Raw genomic sequence first — 24,387 nt, 5'->3', positions numbered from 1 at the left:
AACCTCACACTCACCGCCAACACACACACACACGGTCTGTTGGAAACTCACTAAAGTTACTCAGGCTACGTGTGCGGTGGCGAGCACGAAGCCTCCGGCAATGCTAGAGCTGCTAACGTAGCACAAACACACACACACACTGTTAGTTGGTCACTCGCTAAAGTTACACCGGCAGACACACAGCTGACAACCTGCTAAACTAAATGTGCGGTGGAGACTTTTACTGGGAAAGTAGCTGCATTGTCATGTTGAAACAGAAAAGAGGCAAACACAAACTGTTGTCCTCCAGTATAATCCATGCTGGGAAGCTGTCTTTGTTTATAGAAACCCCAGAAAATTGCTCAGCCATCAGCGTGGACTCTGAGTCTTCTTAAGCTGCTTGCCTGGATAAAGCTTTACTGTTTTTTTTTTGGGGGGGGGGGGGGAGTTTAAGAAACAGAATTACAGCATGCATCGAGGAAGGCTGAACAGCACGCTGAAACATCAACTTATAAAGACAAATTTACTAAAACTGCATTTCCTCCCTCTGCTGTGAAAATGTCTTTACAGGACCTCACACTAAGAAGATTGTAAAAGATAAAGTAAAATGACAGGAGACATAACTGGAAGCCAGCACACACAGCTTGTGTTACTCGCTCTGACTGTACTGCTGTGATCTCACACTAAACAACATTAACAGAGCGCTGTGAGCTCCAACACGCCACTGACCTGCAATCAGCACACAAGACATTCAAATTAGTCTCTGACTGTAAATCAAAGGTTTCTGTCAGTGTGAAGATGTAGCTGACGATCAAAAAGTTGCTTTAGTCAAGCACTGTTCATGGCCGCTCGCATGCTGTCAAAGCTTCAAGGGAGCAGCTTGTCTTTTCACTATCCAGAACACACTCATGTATTTTAGAAGATGGAGAGAAAAGCCAGGAACATGGTTTAGCTTTTTAAAGACGGATGAAGGAAAGACCCAAAATACCACAGTGTTAAAACAAAAAGTTAGATAAAGGTGAAAAAGAAGCAGACGGTCCAGTTTGAGCAATATGTTCATTATTTTGTAGGCTATCCTGGATGGTTATTACAGCAGCTATCATTTGCTCTTTAAAGAGGTCTGTAAAGAGGTGACAAACAAGAGGATGTTGTGGTCACAGTATATGGTAGAAAGATATTAACAGCAGATTGACTAACAGCAGAGTTGGATGATTTGATGATATATACATGATGAGGAATCTTCACTACACTTGACCCCTTTATAGAGTCTCTATATGATATCCAGAGCATTACAAACAACTATTGTCTATGTAAAGATAAAGGAGTAATGTCTACCTGAGCAGAGAACGAAGTCTCTCTCCCTCTCTGTGTGTTGTAATCAGGGTTTCTCTGTGCTTTGTTGACTTGCTGGGCTGGCTATGCATGCCTTTTACTGTATGTTAGTGCATGTGAGCATGCTCCACTGGCTAGCTCACGGCCGCTGCTCTGCACTGCGCTCATACGGCGGTTACAGCTGATAACGCCATCCCGACCAACGACGTGGTGGAAGCGTAGCACCCACCATCCCGTTCCCCCCCCAGTTTAACACTGCTAGCTGCGAGCCACCGGCTCAGCCCTCGCCATGTTGAGAGCCGTGCGGAGACTCAACATGGAAATGCTACCAATCTTGCATTTAGCACCTTCAAAGAGTAACTACACCCAGTATAATAATCCAGCTTTTTCTGCCAACTAGTGAAGACAACAAAATGTTTCCACAACTTGAGCAGCAGTGACATAATGTGGCACCAGGTGTGAGGTGTGTTGTTTAGAACTCGTAAACACTCCCGGCTGTGACCTTGTTCAAGAAACAGTTTTTTTTGGAGATCTCTGACTATCCTACGGACCCCCATGCAGCAACACATTGGTATCATTTAAGTGAACACAGTTTTTGTCGCAGTTATGATATCGGTCTGAATATCTTAACATGGAAATCTCAAACTTCATGAGCTGAGGAAAAATGCCCAAATGCTTTGAAACTACCAAAGTCTTCTATGTATTCCTATGGTTACTTTCACTAAGTGCTCACATCACTTGTAATACCACTCATGAGCTGGATATTAGTTGAATAACTATTGCGTTCTATTAGTTGGCGGTAGTGATATAAATATATCTAAGAATAGAGATTATTACCTGCAGTAGTTTTTTAGAAGCACATAAATAATAATAACTAATAAGGGCTGTCAAAGTTAACACGTTAACGCAAATTCGTTTTAACGCCACGTATTTCTTTAACGCATTAACGCAATCAATCTTTCAGAGGTTGTAGCGGCTCAGTTTTAAAGCTAGAGTGAAGATCCTGGTATCATATGAAACTAGAGAACCTGAAGAACCCATCGGTACCAACCATGTCATACTGAAGGAGGTTAAATAGCGCTCCAAACTTACACTAAAACTTGGCGAGGAAAAACTGTCATGGGGTCCCTTGACCTCTGACCTCCAGATATGTGAATGTAAATGGGTTCTATGGGTACCCACGAGTCTCCCCTTTAGAGATGCCCACTTTATGACAATCACATGCAGTTTGGGGCATAGTCAAGTCAGCACACTGACACACTGACTGCTGTTGTTGCCTGTTGGGCTGCAGTTTGCCATGTTATGATTTGAGCATATTGTTTTATGCTAAATGCAGTACCTGTGAGGGTTTCTGGACAATATCTGTCATTGTTTTGTGTTGTTCATTGATTTACAATAATAAATATATACATATTTTTACATAAAGCAGCATATTTGTCCTCTCCCATGTTGATAAGAGGATTAAATACTTGACAAATCTCCCTTTTCTGTATCTTTTATATCTCTATTATTGCTTATATAATTTTGGTATACCTGTACCTCTCCTGTGTTTCACTCTGTTTGCTGATGTTGCTGCTTTGACACCTGAATTTCCCTCCTGGGATTAATAAAGGTTCATCTTATCTTATCTTTAAGGTGCATTTAGAACAGATAAAAAAATGTGGGATTAATTTGCGATTTTAATCGTGATTAACTATGAACAATCATGTGATTAAATATTTTCATCGCTTGACAGCCCTAATAACAACACAGGAAAGAGAAAGAACATTGTTTTTCTTTAGATCATACGGGACATCAAACAACAAACAGAAACCTCCAGACGCTCGAGGGAATATGGGGTCACCCAAGACATCTTATAAAATGCCACACACACGCACATGCGCGCACACACACACACACACGCACACACACTCAGAGATAAGAATGGATGGATGGATGGATGAAGGTATTACCCCGACAAACCGTAGTGAGCAGGACTCCCTCAGTGTTTGATGTCGGCTCAGAGCGTTCGCTGCTGAAGCGGAGGTGAGTCAGACTCCAGACTTCACTTCAGATCACTGTCACAGGCCGTGTGTCACCTCACCACACACACACACACACACATATACACACACACACCAGGTGCCCAGAGCGATGGTAGCAGACAGGCGAGGGTCTGCCAGAGAGAGCTGTCAGGACCTATTGTTGCAGCGTCCCACAATGCCACCCTTCCTTAGACACTCACTTGTGTGTGTGCATGTCAACGTACATATGCAGTTGCATGTGTGTGAGTCTGCGTTCATGTGTAGCATGCTGATTATCTTTAAGTCCCTCTTACCTTTTCCCCTCTCTGCCCTCCATCCCTCCTCCTTTTCCTACTTAACCCTGAATGTACCTCCTTCTCTCTCCCTATTCATCCATATCTCCGCTTTTTTCCCCCTAAGCAATCAGTTCCTCTTCTCTCCCTAATTTCCCCAACTCTTCCTCTCATTCCTTCCCTCTGTTCCATCTCCCACCTTTGTCCCTGTGGTGCAGTAATGCAGCTGTATTAGTCCTTGTGGAGCAGTTAAAGCGAGGCACTACTTTAAATGTTACACATTTTCTGGCGCAAATCCACCTCTCTTCATCCCTCTTCCCCTGGTGCCTTTCGCCATCCCCTTGTGTTTTTTCTTTCTTTTTCTTTGCAAAATGAAAGCTGAACTAGTTCATAGTGTACCCAAAGACAGCAAGGACATTTATGTTCACCAAAACAATCGGCCGGTGTTGCTCTCAAGGACTAAAATTACCGCCTCGTGGTTGTATGCCTCCGCCAATCAGTCAAGTTGCAATTTACATCCGGCTGTCCAAAATGCCATAACTTCATCCTTTTATCCTACTAGATATTTGTGTGAAATTATTATAATTAGGATATGAATTCTTGAGTTATGACCAAAAACGTGTTTTGTGAGGTAAAGGTGAACTTTGACAACCTAAATTGAATCAGAGAGGTCGTTTGTGCCAAATTTGAAAGAAATTCACTCAATGCGCTCCTAAGATATCGCATTCATGAGAATTGGATGGATGGAAGGTCACAGTGACCTTGACCATTGAACACCAAAACTTAATCAGTTCATCCTTGAGTCCAACTGGATGTTTATGCCAAATTTGAAGGAATTCGCTCAAGGCGTTCCTGAGATATCGCTTTCATAATAGTGGACTGGACAGACAACCCTAAAAGATAATGCCTCCGGCCACGGTTGTCCCGGCCATGGTTGGGCGCGGAGGCATTAAAAGCGAACAATGAGCCGACACAGCACTGAGACAATTAGTCGATTAATTGTTGGCAGAAAAGGAATCAACAATTTTGATAACAAGTGGATCGATTAGGTCATTTATTTATTTTCAAGTAAACATGCCAAACACTCTCAAATGTAAGAATTTTTCTCAGTTTCATATCATATAAATGGTGTATCGTCATATCTTTGGGTTTTTGACTTTTGGTTTGAAAACATAATTTTGGGCTCATGGTTAAAAGAAAACAACATTTAAGGGTAACTTTGGTATTTTTTACCTGGACCCTATTTTCCCATGGTGTTGTGTCTAAGTGACTAATAGGGACAACAGTTTATCCAGTGGAAACTGGTCCAGTATTGAGGGAGAACGCTGCAGATGGCAGCTGCTAAATGGGCTGCAATGTGATCGCTCGGGGCAACTCTTCACCGTCAATGTACGTCCACTATAAGTGTTTGTTTTTACCACTGACAGGCTCAGATTGTTATTAGAAGTGTCTGACAACATTATGGAAAGGACCCTACAGAGAAATAGAACCTTTTTCTTTCCTTTCGCTTGATCCGGTCTGTTTGTTATTGTACCTCGCACATTGTTGAAATCATCTAAATATTCAGCCATGACATTGAAAATCTTTTAAGCTACTCTTTCTGTACTCCAACACAACAAACTCTGACAACACCGGCACTCCTCTCTCCAACCTCACTCTCGTAACAGCTTGTGCAGAAGTATGACTGTGTTTATTTGTGCTTAAGAACGTAACCACCATGAAACTATCAGAAAATAATATTTAATTTCTCTGATCCGCTGCTCTGTTCTCCCTAACGCCGCTCCCCCTCTTCATTCACTCTATAGCTCGCTCGACCATCGCTGCTCTCTCTCGTTCACCGAGCCGAGGAGGACGGGACAACTTTGAATGGTTACAAGCACCAAACGACAATGCTGCATATATACCTTTAAATCAATAATTTTTCACTTGTGAGCTAGATATCTTTTTCCAAGTCATTCATGACGACATTCACAATCATCCCAATAATGGAAATTCACCAAGATCAATTATTGTGAGTGTTTTCTATCACAATCTGCAATTTAATTCTATATCATCCTATCCCTATTCCTAATCCGCCATGTATATCGTCCCATTCCTACTCACGTGTCCACCATTGTTTTCAGGCAAGAAGTCACCTCTTGCAAGATTTCAGAGAGAGACTTCTCATTGAACGAGACTTGGTTCGACACAATAACAAACAGACCAGACATGTTTTAAAAGAACTGATGCTGTCATTTTTCTTAGGACGAAAGTCTCAGATTAATCAATAATAACAATTAGTTGCAGCTCTTAACCAAAGCTGTGAAAGGAAACAGGTGACAACGTTGCTTCATGAGTTCTGTTTTTTGTAGACAAACCAAAGACAGTTTGAACTTTTGTTTAAACGTCCCTGACTTCCTGTGAGCAGAGAAATGACCACGGTGCAGCGAGTGGAGACGGGACAGTCCTCTCTGCTGCTGCTCCTCCTCATGTTTAATGCTGATAAAACGGGTCTATTTCTACATAAATATCTTTTCTGGTGTAGCTTTAAAGATAGATTACATTACGTTGTGTAAATCTCTCTTTCAAAGATCAATTTGAATCCATTTCATTGTTTTGAAAGTGAAAACCAGACTGAGGTAAGAACTGTGTTCTTGGCTAAAGGAAGCGTGCAACTCCAGCAGGCCGTTTGGCAGGCAGCACTTCTCTGTCATACTTTGATGTCTCAGATTCATTTCCCCGAGACCTTCTGCTTCGTTGCCAAACAGATTAGAGCGTGCAGCACCAACATCTACACCGATGGCCTCGTAATCTGCACACTACAGAAGAATAGCCCGAGGAAAATGAGGCAGAGGCTTTCTAAGGACAGCAGCAATTAAAACAAAAGATGTTTCATGTGGGTGGAAATATTACAATGGAAACCCAAACTGTTCCTTTACAATCACGTACATGTGAATGAAGTTTAGCTGCATTCAAATACTCATTTGAATCTTTTAAAAGTTTCTGTTTGTTTAGAGATAAAATATGATTTAGCTTCTGTTAGTTAGTGAGAATTATCACTGCAAATCACAATCCAATTATGTACTGTATGCAGGTACTGATAACTGCTTTCTAATTAGAACAGAAATGATTACCACAGTAAACAGTTTGGAAAAACATCATTACTCATCAGCTATTTTGGTTTATACTATAATGGAACCATCTTTAAAACCTATATGACTGTAAAGATGAAGAACAAGGCCTTCCCTTTTAGAACTGATGCTCCTTTGTTTATGTTCGACTCCACTGCAGAGACTTTGCTTACGTGCACAAGCAGAAATGACCTTTTCCTCAAAGGTCATTAGCCTCACACATACTGTACCAAACCACAGACGCTCAGAGCTGCGTGTTTCACAGTCTAACAAGCAAACATTACACTGCAGCCTCCCAAAACACCATTCATAATCACACTCTGAATCAGATTAATTACCAAGTACAATGAACGGACAAGAATTAGCATCTTTCCCATCAGAGTTACGCCAGTGTCGTGGTAGTAAAACCAGTCACATAATTACACAGGACCCAACACTCATTTGTGGGAAAATGTCTCTGCTGCACAATAATTAATGCAGTTTGATTATTAATCTGAAACAACTTTGATAGTCGATTAATCGCTTTCAAGGAAAAATGCTAAACATTGTCTAATTCCAGCATCTTGGTTGTGAGGGTTTGCTGATTTTCTTTGTCTTAAATAACAGTAAACTGAATATTTTTTGGCTCTGAATTCAATAATTGAGTGAAAAAACAGCAGATTCATTGACATGGGCCTGAGATGAACATTACATGTTTTTTTAATCAATCAGACCACAGATACATGTTAGATGGGATTAAACCTGTAAAGTTATGAATGTTTCAGGCCAAACACAGTCCAAAAACTGGACTATCACACAGTTCATATTACATTACAAGGTAGGGCTCTACCAAATGTAATTTTTTTTACATTTGAAGCTTCTATTGAGGTTTTCGAATGAAGCTTCAAATGTCTGTCGTCATATTTTATGACATCACCACCCCCCAAAATTTTGTATTGTGGTTATATAAATGTAATTTATGGTGCTGTTAATTAATTAAAGGGACTGTTTGTAACTTTGTAAGCGTATAAATGTAGCGGGTCGGCACACATGGTCTGCAGCTCCTCCAGACCAACTGCTGTGCAGAGAGTTACGTTGTCTTCTCATTACCGACCAGGTGCCGGTGTCTCCTCTGCTCTCTCCGGCTGCGGGCGAAGAGAGCAGGGAGACACGCTGCAGAGCCCCGCTGCCTCAGCCTGCACTTAGGCAGGAAAAGCCAACACTAGGATCAGATCTAAATTATGTTCATGGAGAGACCTTCGTCTGGTCAGCTAACATTACTGCCAAGCAGCTGAAATATAAAGTGATATTGTGGTTTTAGCTGACGTGTGTCGCCTCACTGTTTTGAGCGATGCTCGTTCAGGTATATTGAGAGCGAGCAAGCGCGAGCTCGACGCTGACTTTCGTTGATTTCACGGCCACAGGTGTCGCTGTTAAGAAGCATTTCTGAAAGTTACAAATAGTCCCTTTAACACGGGTGCGTGCTTCCCTTTGTGTGCGGCAAGCAGGAGAGCAAACAGTTTTTTGACTGCAGGGAAAATGTTGGTTTTGAAAGGCTAAACACCAACAAATATGGATTGAAGCAGAATATTTCGTCAGATAAAAACATGTTTTGAACTTTGGATATGAATACATTATCTTGTTATGCCTCTACGCCGGCGACAGCCGTCCACTTGGACTCAAGAATGAACTGATTGGAATTTGATGGTCGAAGGGTAAAGGTCACTCTGCTCTCAAAACACATTATTGGCCATGACTCAAGAATTCATATGATAATTATGACAATTTCACACAAATGTCTAACAGGATAAAATTAAGTGATGACATTTTGGATATGGATGTACTGAAACTTGACTGGTTGGAGGAAGAATACAACCACAAGGTGGTAATTCTAGTTTCAATCAAGTTGAACTTTTTGACTTTATGATGCTCTGGAGTTATTGGAGATGTTTGGATCACACGAGTCTGAAAGAATCCTATGCAGCCAACACTGGAATCTAATTCTACAAATAGTATAATACTAATTATTAGTGTAGCCTGATCTTTATCTGCAACTGTGAAGAAATACCGGCTTTAAACAGAATGAATAGACATGCACAGAAAACAAAAACATTCAAATGTTGATTTACAATTTGAAGGTCAGGGTTATGAATGAAGCTTCAAACTATTCGGTACAGACCTAATACAAGGATGTATTCATACATACATGAGGATGGTCGGTGCTGTGCTGTTGGGAAGGTAATGAAATTGAAATCACAGACTCTCGTAGAGCCTCGCGGCCTCATGGATGTAGAAGGCATTAATTAGTTGCCTGTGTAACACACAGCAGACCTAGCTTTGTTTTGGTATCACCAACTCCAGCTTGAACTCAAACAATGATGCACTTCTCACTTTCTTCTGGCCAAAGAAGTGAACACAGCATTAGCATGAGTGGTGATAGCCACTGTGGCTGAACAAAGCAAAGACCACCCACTTTAGAGATTCAATCTTCAATCAGAGAAGCAGAGACAGTTTGATTGACAGGAGACCTCTGGGAGGTGCAGATCATGAGTGAAAATCACATCAGACACAGAGGATAAAAAAAGAAGTCATCCAGAGTGTAAATGGTCATTAGGTCGCCTGATACTGAGTGACAGTAATGACTGTGAGGAAGGCTGCATTTCCTCCAGGTGCTGCAGGGAACTCTGGGTAAATGTCCATCAAATGGCAACCGAGTGGTCAGTGATGCTGCTAGCTGTCTGGAGTTACACTTATTAGTCCAAACAGATGTTGCTGTTTTACAGGATGCTGCTGTGGGCGTCATTTTAGAGAAAGATTATTTCACATTTTTCATAAAGTCTTCTCTTGTAATACTGATATTTTGTTTCTCTTTTCTTAAAGACAAATTACGTTTGTCAATCATCAGGATGTGACTTAGATGTTACTATGCGATCACATTGATTACAACATTTAATGAAATACTTGTACATTTTTGTTTAGCATTTGGGTTATTCAATATATTAAGAAAAGTGTTTAACATTAAGAAGTATATGATCAATTTGTCATAGTTGGTGTCAAGTAGATGTACATAAGAAGTGGACGTAGTCACCCTGACATCGTGGACTGCCGTTTTAAAGCCTAAAGTTCGGCATTTGGCCGTCTCCATCTTGGATTTTTGGACTTGAAACTAGCGATTGAGACCATAAACTCATGTTTACAATGTTTACTGAGGTAATAAATCAAGAGAAAAGTAGGCTCATTTTCTCATAGACTTCTATACAACCAGAGGAGTCGCCCCCTGCTGGCTGGTAGACAGAATGCAGGTTTCAGGCTCTTCAGCATTGGCTTCACTTCTCAGACCCGGAGGTTGCCGCCTGATAAAAACTAAATATATTTCGGCTTGTTTTGCATCCCTGTGATCACCAGCTGTAATGTTTCTATTCACTACATATCTGCCCTTCCCTCCTCTTGTTTCTCCTTCCGTCTTCCTTCCCTCCTCCTTTTCTTATCTTTCCAGCTTCTTTGCTTTATCTTTATTTCCCCCCCCCCCCCCCCCCTCTGTTTTTTTGAGAGCCTTCAGCTTCTTTCTGTGTCTCTCTCACCCTCTCTTTCCTCCCCCGTGGCTCCATCAGGGAGCTCCATCAACTCCAGAGGTCTCCGGTGTGTGTGTGTGTGGTTGACTTAGTGAGTTTGTATGTGCCTCCATGCGTGTGGGTGTGTTGTGAGGAGTAAATGGCCTCCAGGATCCCCTGGGTCGCATCTCAAATGTACTCACAGAGAGCAGAGTCATGACTAAGACTGCATGCCTTTCATTAACACTGAGAGAGAGAGACAGACTAACAATGTTGAATAAGTCAGCTGAACTCACTCCTCTGGAGGAAATGTTGTCCTTCACCCACAGTACTGGGTCAGGACTGAACAGTGTGTGATGAAATGTGTGTGTGTTTCATGTGCTTGTGTGTGTTCACATGTATAAATGTGTGGGTGTAGCTAACATCAGGTGTTCACGAATTACCAACTCTGAAGTGAATTTGATTTTGTTTCTAAAACCAGAACTTTTGATAAACTCTGATCATATCATTTTCGACTAAGACGTAAAACTAAACAGTTTGAAAGGAAATTCCTCCATCTGATATTCTCACATTATTATTAGGACTGTTGATCGATTAATATATTTAATCACGATTAATCGCCAATTAATTGCAAATTTTGTATCTGTTCTAAATGAACCGAGATTAGTCAAGTATTTAATCCTTTTATCAACATGGGAGTGGACAAATATGCTGCTTTATGTAAATGTATGTATATATTTATTATTGTAAATCAGTTAACAACACAAAACAATGGCAGATATTGTCCAGAAACCCTCACAGGTACTGCATTTAGTATAAAACAATATGATCAGATCATAACATGGCAAACTGCAGCCCAACAGGCAACAACAGCTGTCTGTTGGGCACACTTGCTGACTTGCAGTTTGGGGCAAGTCATAGTCATGTGATTATCATAAAGTGGGCATGTCTGTAAAGGGGAGACTTGTGGGTACCCATAGAACCCATTTACATTCACATAACTGGAGGTCAGAGGTCAAGGGACAACTTCCATGAATTAATAATCCATCATCTTGAAGACAAGAGAGATCTCAGAACCTATAATAATCATCTATTCCACAGCAGTTAAAGACTAAACTTCTTGTTCCACCACTGTATCACTTTTTTTGGCAAATGACTGCAGAACTTCCAGACTAATTCTAACGTAATTCACATAAAGCTAAAACGTTTCTCAATGTTAAACCCCTCGCTAGTGAGTTCCATGTCACCTGTTATCCCATAATGCTTTGAGAGGGTCGATTCACTCGTGTCTGTAGTGAATAAATAGGTCGAACATCTCCAAATGAATGCTCATGTAGCTCGGTAACTGCTGGGTGTGTAAATAAGCAACTGTTTGCTAACATGTTCAACATATCATCAACTTCAAGCTAATGAGATGTCAATGTTGTGTTCACTAGTGGCCAATAAAAACAGTTATTGCTGTTTTAACAATATCTGTAGGGCCAAGAGAGTGAGTTCAAAACACTCAGCATGCGTCGTAGCTGCAGGTCTGCCTTCTGTCTGTGTCTCTGTTCACCCTCTGTGCTGATGGATCTCTCTGTTATTGATGTTGGTGCTAACTGGAGACTTCAGAAAGAAGCCCTCGCTCTTTCATTCAGTGGGACTGAAACCGTTGCTGTTACTGTCTAAATTTTAGACTCTAAAACATTTTCTGTTATCAAAACCCTCTGGAGCTTCACCCAGGAGGACTCCCCTTGAGAAAAATATCAGAACTGGGTGGACCAGCCTGGGGAAATGAACCTGAAATGAAAATATATCAGGGCAGAGCAGCCTCACAGCTACTGTATCTGTGATAGATGTGTCACCATGTCATGGACATTTAGTCTGTTATTAGTGGGTAAAAGTCTGCCATTTGCCGCCCATTTCAGCTGGCCTTCTCCTCCCCTTCCGCTATCTACTTGGCAAAATGTAAATTGACAACTCAAAGTGCTTTACACTACACACATTTATACACTGATGGCAGAAGCGGCCATGCAAGGTGGCAACCTTGCTCATTCACAGACCGATGGCTCAGCCTTCTGTAACAATTTGGGCTTCAGTATCTTGCCCAAGGACACTACGACATGCTGACTGGAGGAGCCGGAGATCGAACCGCCGATATTCCAATTAGTAGACGACTTGCTCGACCTCTGAGCCACAGCCGCACTGTCGCTGCTCCCTGGGCTTAGCGCCGCCCAAGATGCGTTTTGTTCCCCTATACCAGAATGATAATGTGTAGAGCCCAGTGGGCAACCTCCAGGTCTGAGAAGTGAAGCCAATGCTGAAGATCCTTAAACCTGCATTCTCTCTACCAGCCAGCAGGGGGCGACTCCTCTGGTTGTATAGAAGTCTCTGAGAAAATGAGCCTACTTCTCTCTTGATTTATTACCTCAGTAAACGTTGTAAACATGAGTTTATGGTCTCAATCTCTAGTTTCAAGTCTTCTTCAATACAGCATGATGTTCATTTAGTAAATGATGGTCTCATTTAGAGTCAGATAGACCATAAAGCAGGGGATGCTTTAGGGCGGGGCTAAATTATAATTTTAGAGAGTATAGGTAATTGTTCAGAGTATGTTTTCTTTCCAAATGGATATAAAGCATTTTGAAATCAAGCTTTTCTTCTAGCTCAGTTGGTTCTTTTACAAAATGAATCGATTGCTTGGAGCGACTTCGGCACAGAGCTGTCATTTCTCGTCCCTTGAGATGAAGGACAGCATCTCCAAACTGGATCTTCTACCGCTGAACAGTGATGACGACTCCCTCTCCCACCACCACCTCCACCCTTTGCCTAGAAGGGTTTTATTGATATTGATTTGGATGGAAAGCTTAAGTCTCCATTGAAGGGAGTATGAAGGCTGAGGTATTTTTAGCCACTGTTGATTGTCAGCGCTCCCGTCAGCGGGGGTGGTGCCTGGCAGAGAGCACCAAATCAATGCGGACGCCATCGATGAGGATGTCGAGCTATATGTTGAGAATACAATACATAAGAAATATCGGCTCTTAGTGCGAAGTAGACTGATAAGTGAGTCCAGGCTTCCTTATTGATTTCAGCTGTTAAATCCACTTCAATCAGCCTTTCATCAAACGGGAGGTGAAAGAGAGGTGGTGGGCTAAAGGAGGATTTTTAAGCTTTGAACAATGAACTGTTCTTCTGATGAGATTGTAGGAAGTTCAAGATTATTCCCTCTTGAAACAATCTTCGAGTGATATTCAACAACTTAAGCAATTTTCCACATGAGCACCCTCATCGTGACTTATTTGTAGCTGAAGTTGGACTAATTTCATAACACTGTCTCCTGCAGCGTTTTGGATCCAACAGGAGCTGTGAGGAGGAGAAGCAGCGTTTTATCTTGAGATATTAGTAGGTTATAATTTGTGTTAACAGGGGGGAGGCCTCTCCTTTCATCGCCACTTAAATCTAATATCCTTCAACATCCCGGGCCTTGCTGACTCATACAGGTCGTGGCCCCGTGTGCCAAGGCATGGTGCGGATAATTAATCTAATTTTAGCGCTGGCAGTGTTACACTGGACAGAAATCTCATTTTCACTCATCTTAATGATGCAATAAAAGATGGTGATTCCAAGACGAAACACCGGTTTCATCTGATCCACATGAGAGTGTGTTTGAGTGCACACTACTGCCCTGGTTATGAGTCATATCCTGTTTTTGGGATACAATTGTCACATGGAACACAATGTCCCAAACTAACTGAGAGATTGTGACACAACGGAGGAACAATTAAACATGTATAAGTAGCTAAGATTAAGTGTGAAAATGAGCGAAATCAGGAGTGAGAGCATGTAGAGCTGAAATGATTAGATACAAATTAAACAATTGTGATAATATATTAACTGTTTATGTCATTAATGCAGAAGAAATGCCAAAGATTTGCTGGTTCCAGATTCTTAAATGTGAGGATCTGCTGCTCTTCTCTGTTTGGTGTCATTACTAGGGCTGTCAATGTTAACACCATAATAACACGTTACCGCAAAATTTGTTTTAACGCCACAATTTTTTTATCGCATTAACGTAACTTGCGATTTTTAGGTTGTAGCGGGCTTAAAAAGTGAAGATACTGGTATCATATGAAACTAAGAAACCTAATGAAGCCATCGGTACCAACCATGTCACACTGGCTTGTCGGGAAAGAGGCTAAATAACGCTACGATATTACGCTAAATGTTGGTGAGGAAAAACAGTCATGGCCTCTGACCTCCAGATCAGTGAATGTAAATGGGTTCTATGGGTACCCACGAGTCTCCCCTTTACAGACATGCCCACTTTATGATAATCACATGCAGTTTGGGGCAAATCATAGTCAAGTCAGCACACTGACACACTGACAGCTGTTGTTGCCTGTTGGGCTGCAGTTTGCCATGTTATGATTAGAGCATATTGTTTTATGCTAAATGCAGTACCTGTGAGGGTTTCTGGATCAATATCTGTCATTGATTTGTGTTGTTAAATGATTTACAATAATGAATACATTTACATAAAGCAGCATATTTGCCCACTCCCATGTTGATAAGAGTATTAAATACTTGACAAATCTCCCTTTAAGGTACATTTCGGACAGATAAAAAATGTGATTAACTATTTGAATCGATTGACAGCCCTAGTCATTATAAATTGATAGTGGTCATTCAAAACAAGTCGTTTGAAGATGTCACCATGGGAAATTTGGACATTTGGTAACTAATAATATATTAATTAATCAAAAGAATAGGAGCTGAATGCTGCCAAAGCATACAAGGTGGATACCAGCTGGAAGAGAGACAGAAAAATAGCTAATGGGCGAGCTGTTCCAGCCTTCAGGGCTCAGGATGAGCAGGTGAACCACAGCAGCTGACAACCCTCCCAAGGCTCATGAATCATACCAAGAGCAACAAGGACAGCTCAGCACACACACAGAGTGGGAGAGATGTCACTAAAGAGTTATTCATATTTATCCCTGATTACATGATCTAAAGTTCTCAGAGTTTCTGATCAGTGTCTGCTGTCTGTGCAGAAGTCTGTCATCTCTGTAACTCTGTATGCTAATTTAGAATGTTTTTTTCCAACCGTTAACCGACCCTCGTTAACCGATTATTAACCGTTAACCAACAAGATTAGTGCGTCGCATGCGGCGGTGCTATTTTTAGTCGCTAAGAAGCTGTCCAGCTGCAACGATAAGATGATGCACAAACAGGTTAAATCATCATTTATCACCAGCTGCAGTGTATGAGCACAACAGACAACTAAATCCCCAGTTCACCCGTCTGGGAAAGTTACTGTAGCAGCCACGATGCAGAGTGTATTGTCCCAGCAAGACTCCACCGCATCATTTAGTTTAGCTGCGAGATGGTCAGGAGTGTGTCAGCCTGGCTCCTCTGTCAGCACGGCGTAACGTTAGCGAGTATCCGACAGACTGTGTGTGTGTGTGGCGGCGGTGAGTGTAGGGTTTTTGGTGGCGTTATAGCTGTGAACGTAGCAGTGCAATGTGTGTTTATTTGTCGGTGAATAAATGCTACAACTCCTCAAGACCCAAGCCAACTTCCTGTATCTGTAACTCTGGCTCAGACTCACTTTAGGTGGACTGTTAAGCTGGACCAGCTATTCTCCTTTAAGAGACAAGCCGCTCCTCTCAGCTTTGCTCTGCTTTATAACTATTTTTTTAATATTTCTTTTAATCGTTTATCTGATAGCATTAATCGGTTAAAATTCTTAATGTCGGTTAACGGTTAGACTGTTAATTATCAACATCCCTATACTCAATGTATTGTGGCTTGTTCTACGTGTGATGTAGTAAATGAGTGTATTGCAAACATTGAGTATAAATACTAATTGTTATTTTTTTTTTTGCCGCTAGCATGAGACTGGCTTTGGCGTTTGTTTCTCTCTCTCTCTCCCATACGTGGGAACATATGAGCATTGATGTACGTATGAGGTGTGTGTTTTTGTATCTGGAGGGAAGCAGGGAACAGGAAAAGAGCCTGGAGAGAGAGGAAGAAGTGAAGCGCCACAGCCAGTTTATACGTGTTGAGGTTGGAAAAGGTGATGGAAGATAATAGCCTCAAATTTAAAAAAGACGTTACCGCTTTACATAATCGCCACGTTCTCTGAACATAATACTGGTTTTGAACTGCCTGTGGGAAGAATGAACACGTAAGAGTCTATTCATTCTGGACAAAAAGCTGGTTTTGCTGTCTACTTTTCTCTTTTTAGAGCACGCTATGCTACGTTATTGTCTCTTGTCTCGTGTCTCCTGAGTGTATCTCATCACTGATGCGAGTCGCGATGCTTGTGGGAATGCACAGATTTGAGTGTCTGAGTAGCATCACGTGAGAAGATTTACAATGCAAGCAATTCTGTCTGAGTTTCCTGGGCCATTTATTCAGTGCCATAAAGGCTAGAAAATTTTAATTAATTCTCAATCATTTATCGGTTATATGTCCGATATTCTACAATTTAATTTAGCAGACGCTTTTGTCCAAAGCGACGTACATCTGAGAGTTCGTACAACACAAGCAAGGATCTAGATAGGAGGGGACAACATGAGTAAGTGCCAACAGCAGCTTCAAGTCTGATCAGACACAGGTGCCGACAGGCAGTGCACGGGGGCAGTGCACGGGGGCAGTGCAGAGGGTGAGACACAGATTTCTTTTTTGTCATCATTAACAACATCATCAACATCAACAACGTAATCACCATGATGAATATCCTAATCAACATCAACAACATCATCAATATCATCGTCATCAACATCCTCAATAGCATCAATGTCATTAGGTGCGGAGGTGTTCATGAAAGAGCTGGATATACAGACGTAGGCAAAGTTGTTGGTACCCTTCCGTTAAAGAGAGAAAAACCCACAATGGTCACTGAAATAACTTGAAACTGACAAAAGTAATAATAAATAAAAATTTACTGAAAATTAACTGATGAAAATCAGACATTGTTTTTGAATTGTGGTTCAACAGAATCATTTTAAAAAACAAACTAATGAAACTGACCTGGACAAAAAATGATGGTACCCCTAGAAAAGATGTAAAATAATGTGACCATAGGGACATGTTAAACTAAGGTGTGTCCTGTAAATAGCATCACAGGTATCTTCAAACTTGTAATCAGTCAGTCTGCCTATTTAAAGGGTCAAAAGTAGTCACTGTGCTGTTTGGTATCATGGTGTGTACCACACTGAACATGGACCACAGAAAGCTAAGGAGAGAGTTGTCTCAGGAGATCAGAAAGAACATTACAGACCTTCATGTTAAAGGTAAAGGCTATAAGACCATCTCCAAGCAGCTTGACGTTCCTGTGACTACAGCTGCACATATTATTCAGAAGTTTAAGGTCCATGGGACTGTAGCCAACCTCCCTGGACGTGGCCGCAAGAGGAAAATTGATGACATATTGAAGAGACGGATAATACGAATGGTAACCAAAGAGCCCAGAACAACTTCCAAAGAGATTAGAGGTGAACTCCAAGGTCAAGGTACATCAGTGTCAGATCGCACCATCCGTCATTGTTTGAGCCAAAGTGGACTTAATGGAAGACAACCGAGGAGGACACCAAATCATAAAAAAGCAAGACTGGAATTTTCCAAAATGCATATTGACAAGCCACAAAGCTTCTGGGAGAATGTCCTTTGGACAGATGAGACAAAACTGGAGCTTTTTGGCAAGTCACATCAGCTCTATGTTCACAGACGCAAAAATGAAGCATCCAAAAAAAAGAACACTGTACCTAATGTGAAACATGGAGGAGGCTCGGTTATGTTATGGGGCTGCATCTGGCACAGGGTGTCTTGAATCTGTGCAGGGTACAATGAAATCTCAAGACTATCAAGGCATTCTGGAGCGAAATGTGCTGCCCAGTGTCAGAAAGCTTGGTCTCAGTTGCAGGTCATGGGTCCTCCAACAGGATAATGACCCAAAACACAGCTAAAAACACCCAAGAAATGGCTAAGAACAAAACATTGGACTATTCTGAAGTGGCCTTCTATGAGCCCGGATCTAAATCCTATTGAACATCTGTGGAAGGAGCTGAAACATGCAGTCTGGAGAAGGCACCCTTCAAACCTGAGACAGCTGGAGCAGTTTGCTCACGAGGAGTGGGCCAACATACCTGTCGACAGGTGCAGAAGTCTCATTGAGAGTTACAGAAATCACTTGATTGCAGTGATTGCCTCAAAAGGTTGTGCAACAAAATATTAAGTTAAGGGTACCATCATTTTTATCTAGGCCAGTTTCATTAGTTTGTTTTTTTAAATGATTCTACTGAACCATAATTCAAAAACAATATCTGATTTTCATTAGTTAATTTTCAGTGAATTTTTATTTATTATTACTTTTGTCAGTTTCAAGTTATTTCAGTGACCATTGTTGGTTTTTCTTTCTTTAACGGAAGGGTACCAACGATTTTGCCTACGTCTGTATATCGTACATCGCAATATCGCCTAAAAATATCGAGAAATGATTTATAAGCCATATTGCCCAGCCTTAGAATGAACCCACTTTGATAAACTTGTTGTAGTTTAACGCTGTATTCTGCCAGTAATGGTACATAAGCAAGACAAGTGATACTCCTCATACAAACTTTTCTACACACAACTGGAATTAGACTTTCACTTTCATTGCAAAATGCTGATTATGATTATCAATAAGACGGTCAAATTCATCATCAAAAATAAGGAAAGTCATGTAATTGAACCAGATAAAACAAACAACATGTTTTGCTTGCCCCTCCATTTGCAGATAACGTTTAAGTGAATACATAGAGACGTTTTAAGTTGATTAAGAGCTGAGTTTTTGGGGTGAGGCCAGCCATTTCTTCACTTATGTATATCATTTATCATACTATTTGTTTTTCTGACTAATACTACTCTTTGTGTAACTTGATTCCAGTACATGCTATTTAGTACGTTGCTTTTTTGTTGTTGTTCTATTAATAGACCAGCTCACATATCTAATTTATATATTTATCAAGGACTCCTCTGAAGTTGATGTCTACATGTACAAACAGAGACAGGATTCTCCTTAAGCCTCCTGTATTGTTCATTTTTATTCAACCTGTATTTATTAAACTAGAGCAGACTGTGTATGCGTTGATGTATTTTCTTCATTCACTAAGTGATCTTTGGTTGCTTCTACTTCACTCTCTCTTCACACATGTCCTACTTGTTTTGAGAATCCAGCCAGTGACTTCAGACTCAGAATCACAACAGCTCTACTGTCTGAGCCACCACTGATGCCGACTCATTATCTCTCCATCGCTAACACACACCGCTCTAATCCTGGTGTCATTTTCTCCAGACTGAGTAGAATTACCCATCTGTCTACACCATCCAAGTGCTGCTCAGTCATTGTGGGCTTTGTGACAGAAAATCATTAAGCATACTTAAAAGTACGTGAACTGGCGAGTTTCAGGAATAAAACTTTTCATATTGAACAGAAAATATCTGTTATCTCATAAAGTACATGAAAAGGATGTCAAAGATAACCCAAAGTATATCCACATCATATCAGAGCAACCCATTTAGTTTGTCCCTGACAACTTTTACTGTTTACTCTGCGCTGCTTTACACAGCAGCATGTCTGCACCAGCAGCCAAAGCTGGCCGGCAGAGAGTAAACAAGGAACTGAAACAACATCACATGTAGCATCAAAACTATAGAGAAAGAGAGACCCAAGGGACAAGGACAAAAGGAGATGACCTCTGCATTAAAACACAGCTAACAACCTGTAACTTCAGTTCCTACTGATACAACAAACTGTATTTTAGAGGGAGACATCTGAGAGAACAATTTAGTAATTCAAGTGAACAGCATTGGTTTCACTTTTCAGACCCCTGAGTTGCCCACTGCTCATATAACAAGAATCACCATTTCTTTTAGTTTTTACCAAATTTATAAAATGAAAAAAATGTGCCACATACTCCTGCTGTCAGTGTTCTTAAAGTGGTCCTCTACTCGCTGTTTGTATGTGTCTTAAGTCATTTTTCCAAATGTGACCTGGCTTCAGTACATGCTGTGGTTGAACATGATTGAAAGATCCTCATCAGGTGCGCCAGCCGCAACGCCCGAGAGGAGGAGGAAGAAGGAAGCCACGCCCACCTGCACTTCCACACACACAAAGACAAAGACGGGGAGACAACACAGGAGACAAAAGGGCAGGCAACATAGGGAAACACTGGGAAAAACTGGGTAGGAGTCTGATATACAACACAACCTTCTGAATCGCTGTCCACATCTCAGATGTTTTCTGACACTCAAACATTGTCGGTCTGGTGTTGTGCTCTTTAAAGGCTGATTCCCCAGTTGGGAAAACAATGGAGCCAATCCGAGCTCTGTAGGGTGGATTAACGTTGGAGCAAGAGCCAGAAAATGGCAACATAAAACTTGTGACAAGTGTGGATGAGATGGACACGGCTGTACGGGCTGATGCAAGTCGACTTGCAGAGAAATAAATCTTCGATCAACATGACAAACGTTAAATTAACTGTTCCTGGCAACCGCTTCTGAGAACAGCGTCTGTGTCGGCTGACAATGAAGTTGACGAGACGGATACGTCGCTAGACACTGACTGCTCAGACAAAGACCATGTCAGAGAAATGTGTCTGATTACGTGGCTAGAATACAGTCACTGATGTGTGTTAACATGGACACAGAAGACAGTGATTTATCAGGGATGCATTAATGCTTTTCACATGTGTGCTTTCACAGGTTGCACTGGATGAACTCTGTTTACTATTAAGGTCAGACTCAAGGTCATCATGCAATGGAAGGAGAGGTTATCATCAAAATCTTCAGCCTGTTCTCTATTTTATTACCACTAAATTATTAAAATAGCACTCCATTACTTATGATAATAACTAAGAGAAAGGCTTACCCTTTTCATCACCCTCACATATTTCAGAATCATCTCTGGCCTTCATGACTCATACTGGTTGTGCCCTCTGTGTGCCAAAGCTTGGCGTGGATAATTAATCTAATTTTAGCACGGCGTGTTTGTGTGTGAGTGTGTGAGAGAGAGAAATAGTGGACAGCGTTGTCATTTTCCCTCAGCGAGCATGTTGAAGGCTGCATCAGTTTGACATACTGTTATCTCTCTTTCTCTCTCTCTCTCTCTCTCAGTGTCCCTCGCTCGCTCCTCTACTCTCCTGTTTTCTCCTTCCCTCGCTCGCCCTCTCCTATCATGGATGGCTGAGACAAAGCAATTGTGTATTCTGGACTGATGTGTTCTTGCATCTGTGTTTCCTGCCATGGTCTGATACCTGTAGCTGCTGATAATGAAATTATCTTTAATTCATCTCTCTGTTTCTGTCTCTCTCCAGCAGTGGATGCTGTGCCGGTACAGAAAGATGGGGATCAGGTAAAATACTATTATCTTTTTTTTGTTTTCTTTAATGCCTCCATTGTTTCTGCACACCTCAATCTATTTTCCCATTTTGCTGAAAGCCACTGTGACAGAATACAAAAGACACCGGCGTCCTCAGCTCTACGTCTCCAGACAGAAACGGCCGTGTGTGTGTGTGTGTGTGTGTGTGTGTGTGTGTCGTTTCTTGTCTCCTCAAATCTTTTAGAGGTGAGTAAAAGAAGCGCCGTTACTCACCCAGAACTGCCTCCTGCTGTTAGACGGTCAGGCCTCGGCCCCGAGAAAGGTCATCCAGATCTAAACTCCTGAAAAAGGATAAATGATTCACTATGTGTGGAGTGTGTGTGTGTGCAGGTGTGCAGGTGTGTTTGTGTTTTCTATTGTCTACAGTACAGTCAGAAAGTATTAGGACAGTGTCATGTTTTGTTTTGTCTGTGTACTCCAGCATGTTGGGATTTAGTTGAATTAAAGGGGAACTCCACCAATTGAACATATCAAAGTCTGTTTCCATGTATTGGTCCATATGTGGAAACAAGTATAAAGCCTTTAGTGTCTCCACAGGGAGCAGTATGAAGTATGAAAGAAGTATTTTTACCAGATCTCTGTAACCCACTCCTCATCTCCGCTTGAGGCTCGAGCATGGATGTATTAGAAGAACAGGATACTAGACCCCAATAAGAATTGCTCACCTGGCGCAGACGCCAAAAAGGTTTTCTAGCTTCCGGGTTTACTTCTGGGATAACCGGCCCAGTGAATATGCACAGTAGTGTTTTTCACGCTCAGCCAACAGACTTCACATTGTGATGATGTCATAGATTATAAAATGGCATCGTGGAGTACTCTTTTAAAGACCAGTAGGTTAAAGTGCTCTCTTTCAACTCTTTTTATATATAGTCCTCCAATTTTAAGATTATGCACCAAGACAATGTTTCTAACACAGACAAGGCAGCCAAAGAGTTTCTTGCCAAAGAGTGGGACGTTCTTCTTCTCTGGCAGAGCATCACAAGGGATTTCTGTGAGTTGTAGACTTCAGACAGTCACTGAAATATTAAATATGATGGGGAGTCCTGGTGGCTGAGTGGTTATGTCCCTGGTTTGATCTGTTGCATGTCAAACCTCTCTCTCTCTACCCCATCTGTCTCTATACTACCAACTGTCCAATAAAGGCAAGAATTACCATCAAATCATTTAAAAATAACTACTATATATATGAAGACAAATTTCATCTTAATTTGTCCAAGAAAGTTAACAGCAGGACCGTCGCGGGTTTGAATCAGCTGGAGGTTGCTTTCTGTTTGGAGATACATGTTTGTTCCGAGCCTGTGGGTGCTCCGCTTTCCTCCCACAGTCCATAATCCACATTAATTAGTGACTCTAAATTGTGTGAGCACGGAAAGACCGAGGCCGTCCGCATGATAACTAGCTATAGATGGTGGATGGAGGGGTATCTTTTGGTCCAGGAGAGTTGGGGTATACAGTTCCTTCACTTCAATGTGATGTAAATATGACCATTAAATTAAAAAGATGAAAATCAGCACTTTCCCCTCATCATTTGATGTTAAATACTATGTGCTGCAGTACAGAGAAAACAACAAATGTCACTGTCTTTTCTGACTACACTGTAACTATCAACTGTTCGGTTGTATGTTTGCTGAATTAATCCTTCTCTTAAAAAGCAGTAATGTATCACATATTAAAGTTTCTTTCCTATTGAGTGGGTGCGGTGGATAACCTTGCCTTAGGGCACGATCACAAGACAACATTTAGTCCGTTTAAATCAAACTCTGGTGCGGTTCAACCCCAGGTGTGCATCGTTTGGCCAGTTGTGAACGCAGTAATCGCACTGTGGTGTGGACCAAAACAACCGGTCCGAGACCACTTGTAAGTGGTCCAAATTGGTGGTCCAAATTGGTGGACCAAATTTCAAGTCGATCTGATTAAATCTGTAGGAGGAGTTTGTTAAAGTACACGGCCTATAAAACGCTAAAAATGGGCGAAAAGGGCACATTAAATTAAAAATGGCTGACTTCCTGTTGAGTTTTGGAATTTGGAATTGCCATTTTGCAACACCCAAACCCGAAACCCTTAAAATATCACATTTTCACAGCGTCTGATAAGTGTGTCAAGTTTAACAACTTTGTGAGCATGTTAAGGCCCTCAAAAAGGCGATTCATTTGGGAGGAGAAAAATTATAATAAATCCTACAGTTTAACAGTTTCAATAGGACCTTCGCTGGCCCGACGCTGTTGGTGCTTGGGCCCTAATTAAATAAAAAAATGAGCAAAACTCAGCCCACCTTAAGTGAGCCTGAGCTGTTGTTGTTGCTAGCTTTGGGGCTAACCCCTTTTACTTTAATCAGCAGGTGGCTGGCAAGACACAGGAGCTTGGTTTGGGTCTTGAGGAGTTGTAGCATTTCTTCACCAACAAATAAACTGTACACACATTGCTACAGCTACGTTCACAGCTATAACGTTACTGATAACTTCAGTTAACGTTATAGCTACCCGGCAAGGTTGTCAGCTTGCCGGGTAGACAAGCTGACAACCTGCTAAACTAAACTAAATGACGCAGTGGAGACTTACCGGGAGAGTGGCTGCATGTGTCCACGACACTACACACAGCATCATGGCTGCTACAGTAACTCTCCCAGTCTGGTGAACTGGGGACTCAGTCTGTTTTACTTATACACTGCAGCTGGTGATAAATGGTGGATTTAACCTGTTTGTGCATCAGCTTATCGTTGCAGCTGGGTGGCTTGTTAGG

The 24,387-nt window shown here is 41.5% G+C and overlaps 1 protein-coding gene across 9 annotated transcripts in view; it reads left to right on the top strand.

Annotated features, from left to right (window-relative positions):
• LOC141754510 (uncharacterized) overlaps positions 1-24,387 on the top strand; it is an 86,383-nt gene that overhangs the window by 18,059 nt on the left and 43,937 nt on the right. For 6 of the 9 annotated variants that reach the window (XM_074613604.1, XM_074613612.1, XM_074613611.1 and 3 more), the window contains exon 2: positions 21,584-21,621. In XM_074613604.1, the coding sequence (XP_074469705.1) occupies positions 21,584-21,621 (38 nt within the window). The remainder of the gene's footprint in view (positions 1-21,583; positions 21,622-24,387) is intronic. The other 3 variants (XM_074613605.1, XM_074613610.1, XM_074613607.1) reach the window with 1 other exon arrangement.

The sequence above is a fragment of the Sebastes fasciatus genome, chromosome 17 (genome assembly GCF_043250625.1).
Source record: "Sebastes fasciatus isolate fSebFas1 chromosome 17, fSebFas1.pri, whole genome shotgun sequence".
Taxonomy (NCBI): domain Eukaryota; kingdom Metazoa; phylum Chordata; class Actinopteri; order Perciformes; family Sebastidae; genus Sebastes; species Sebastes fasciatus.
Note: the sequence above shows the minus strand (reverse complement) of the source record. Positions and strands in the feature narration are given on the sequence as shown.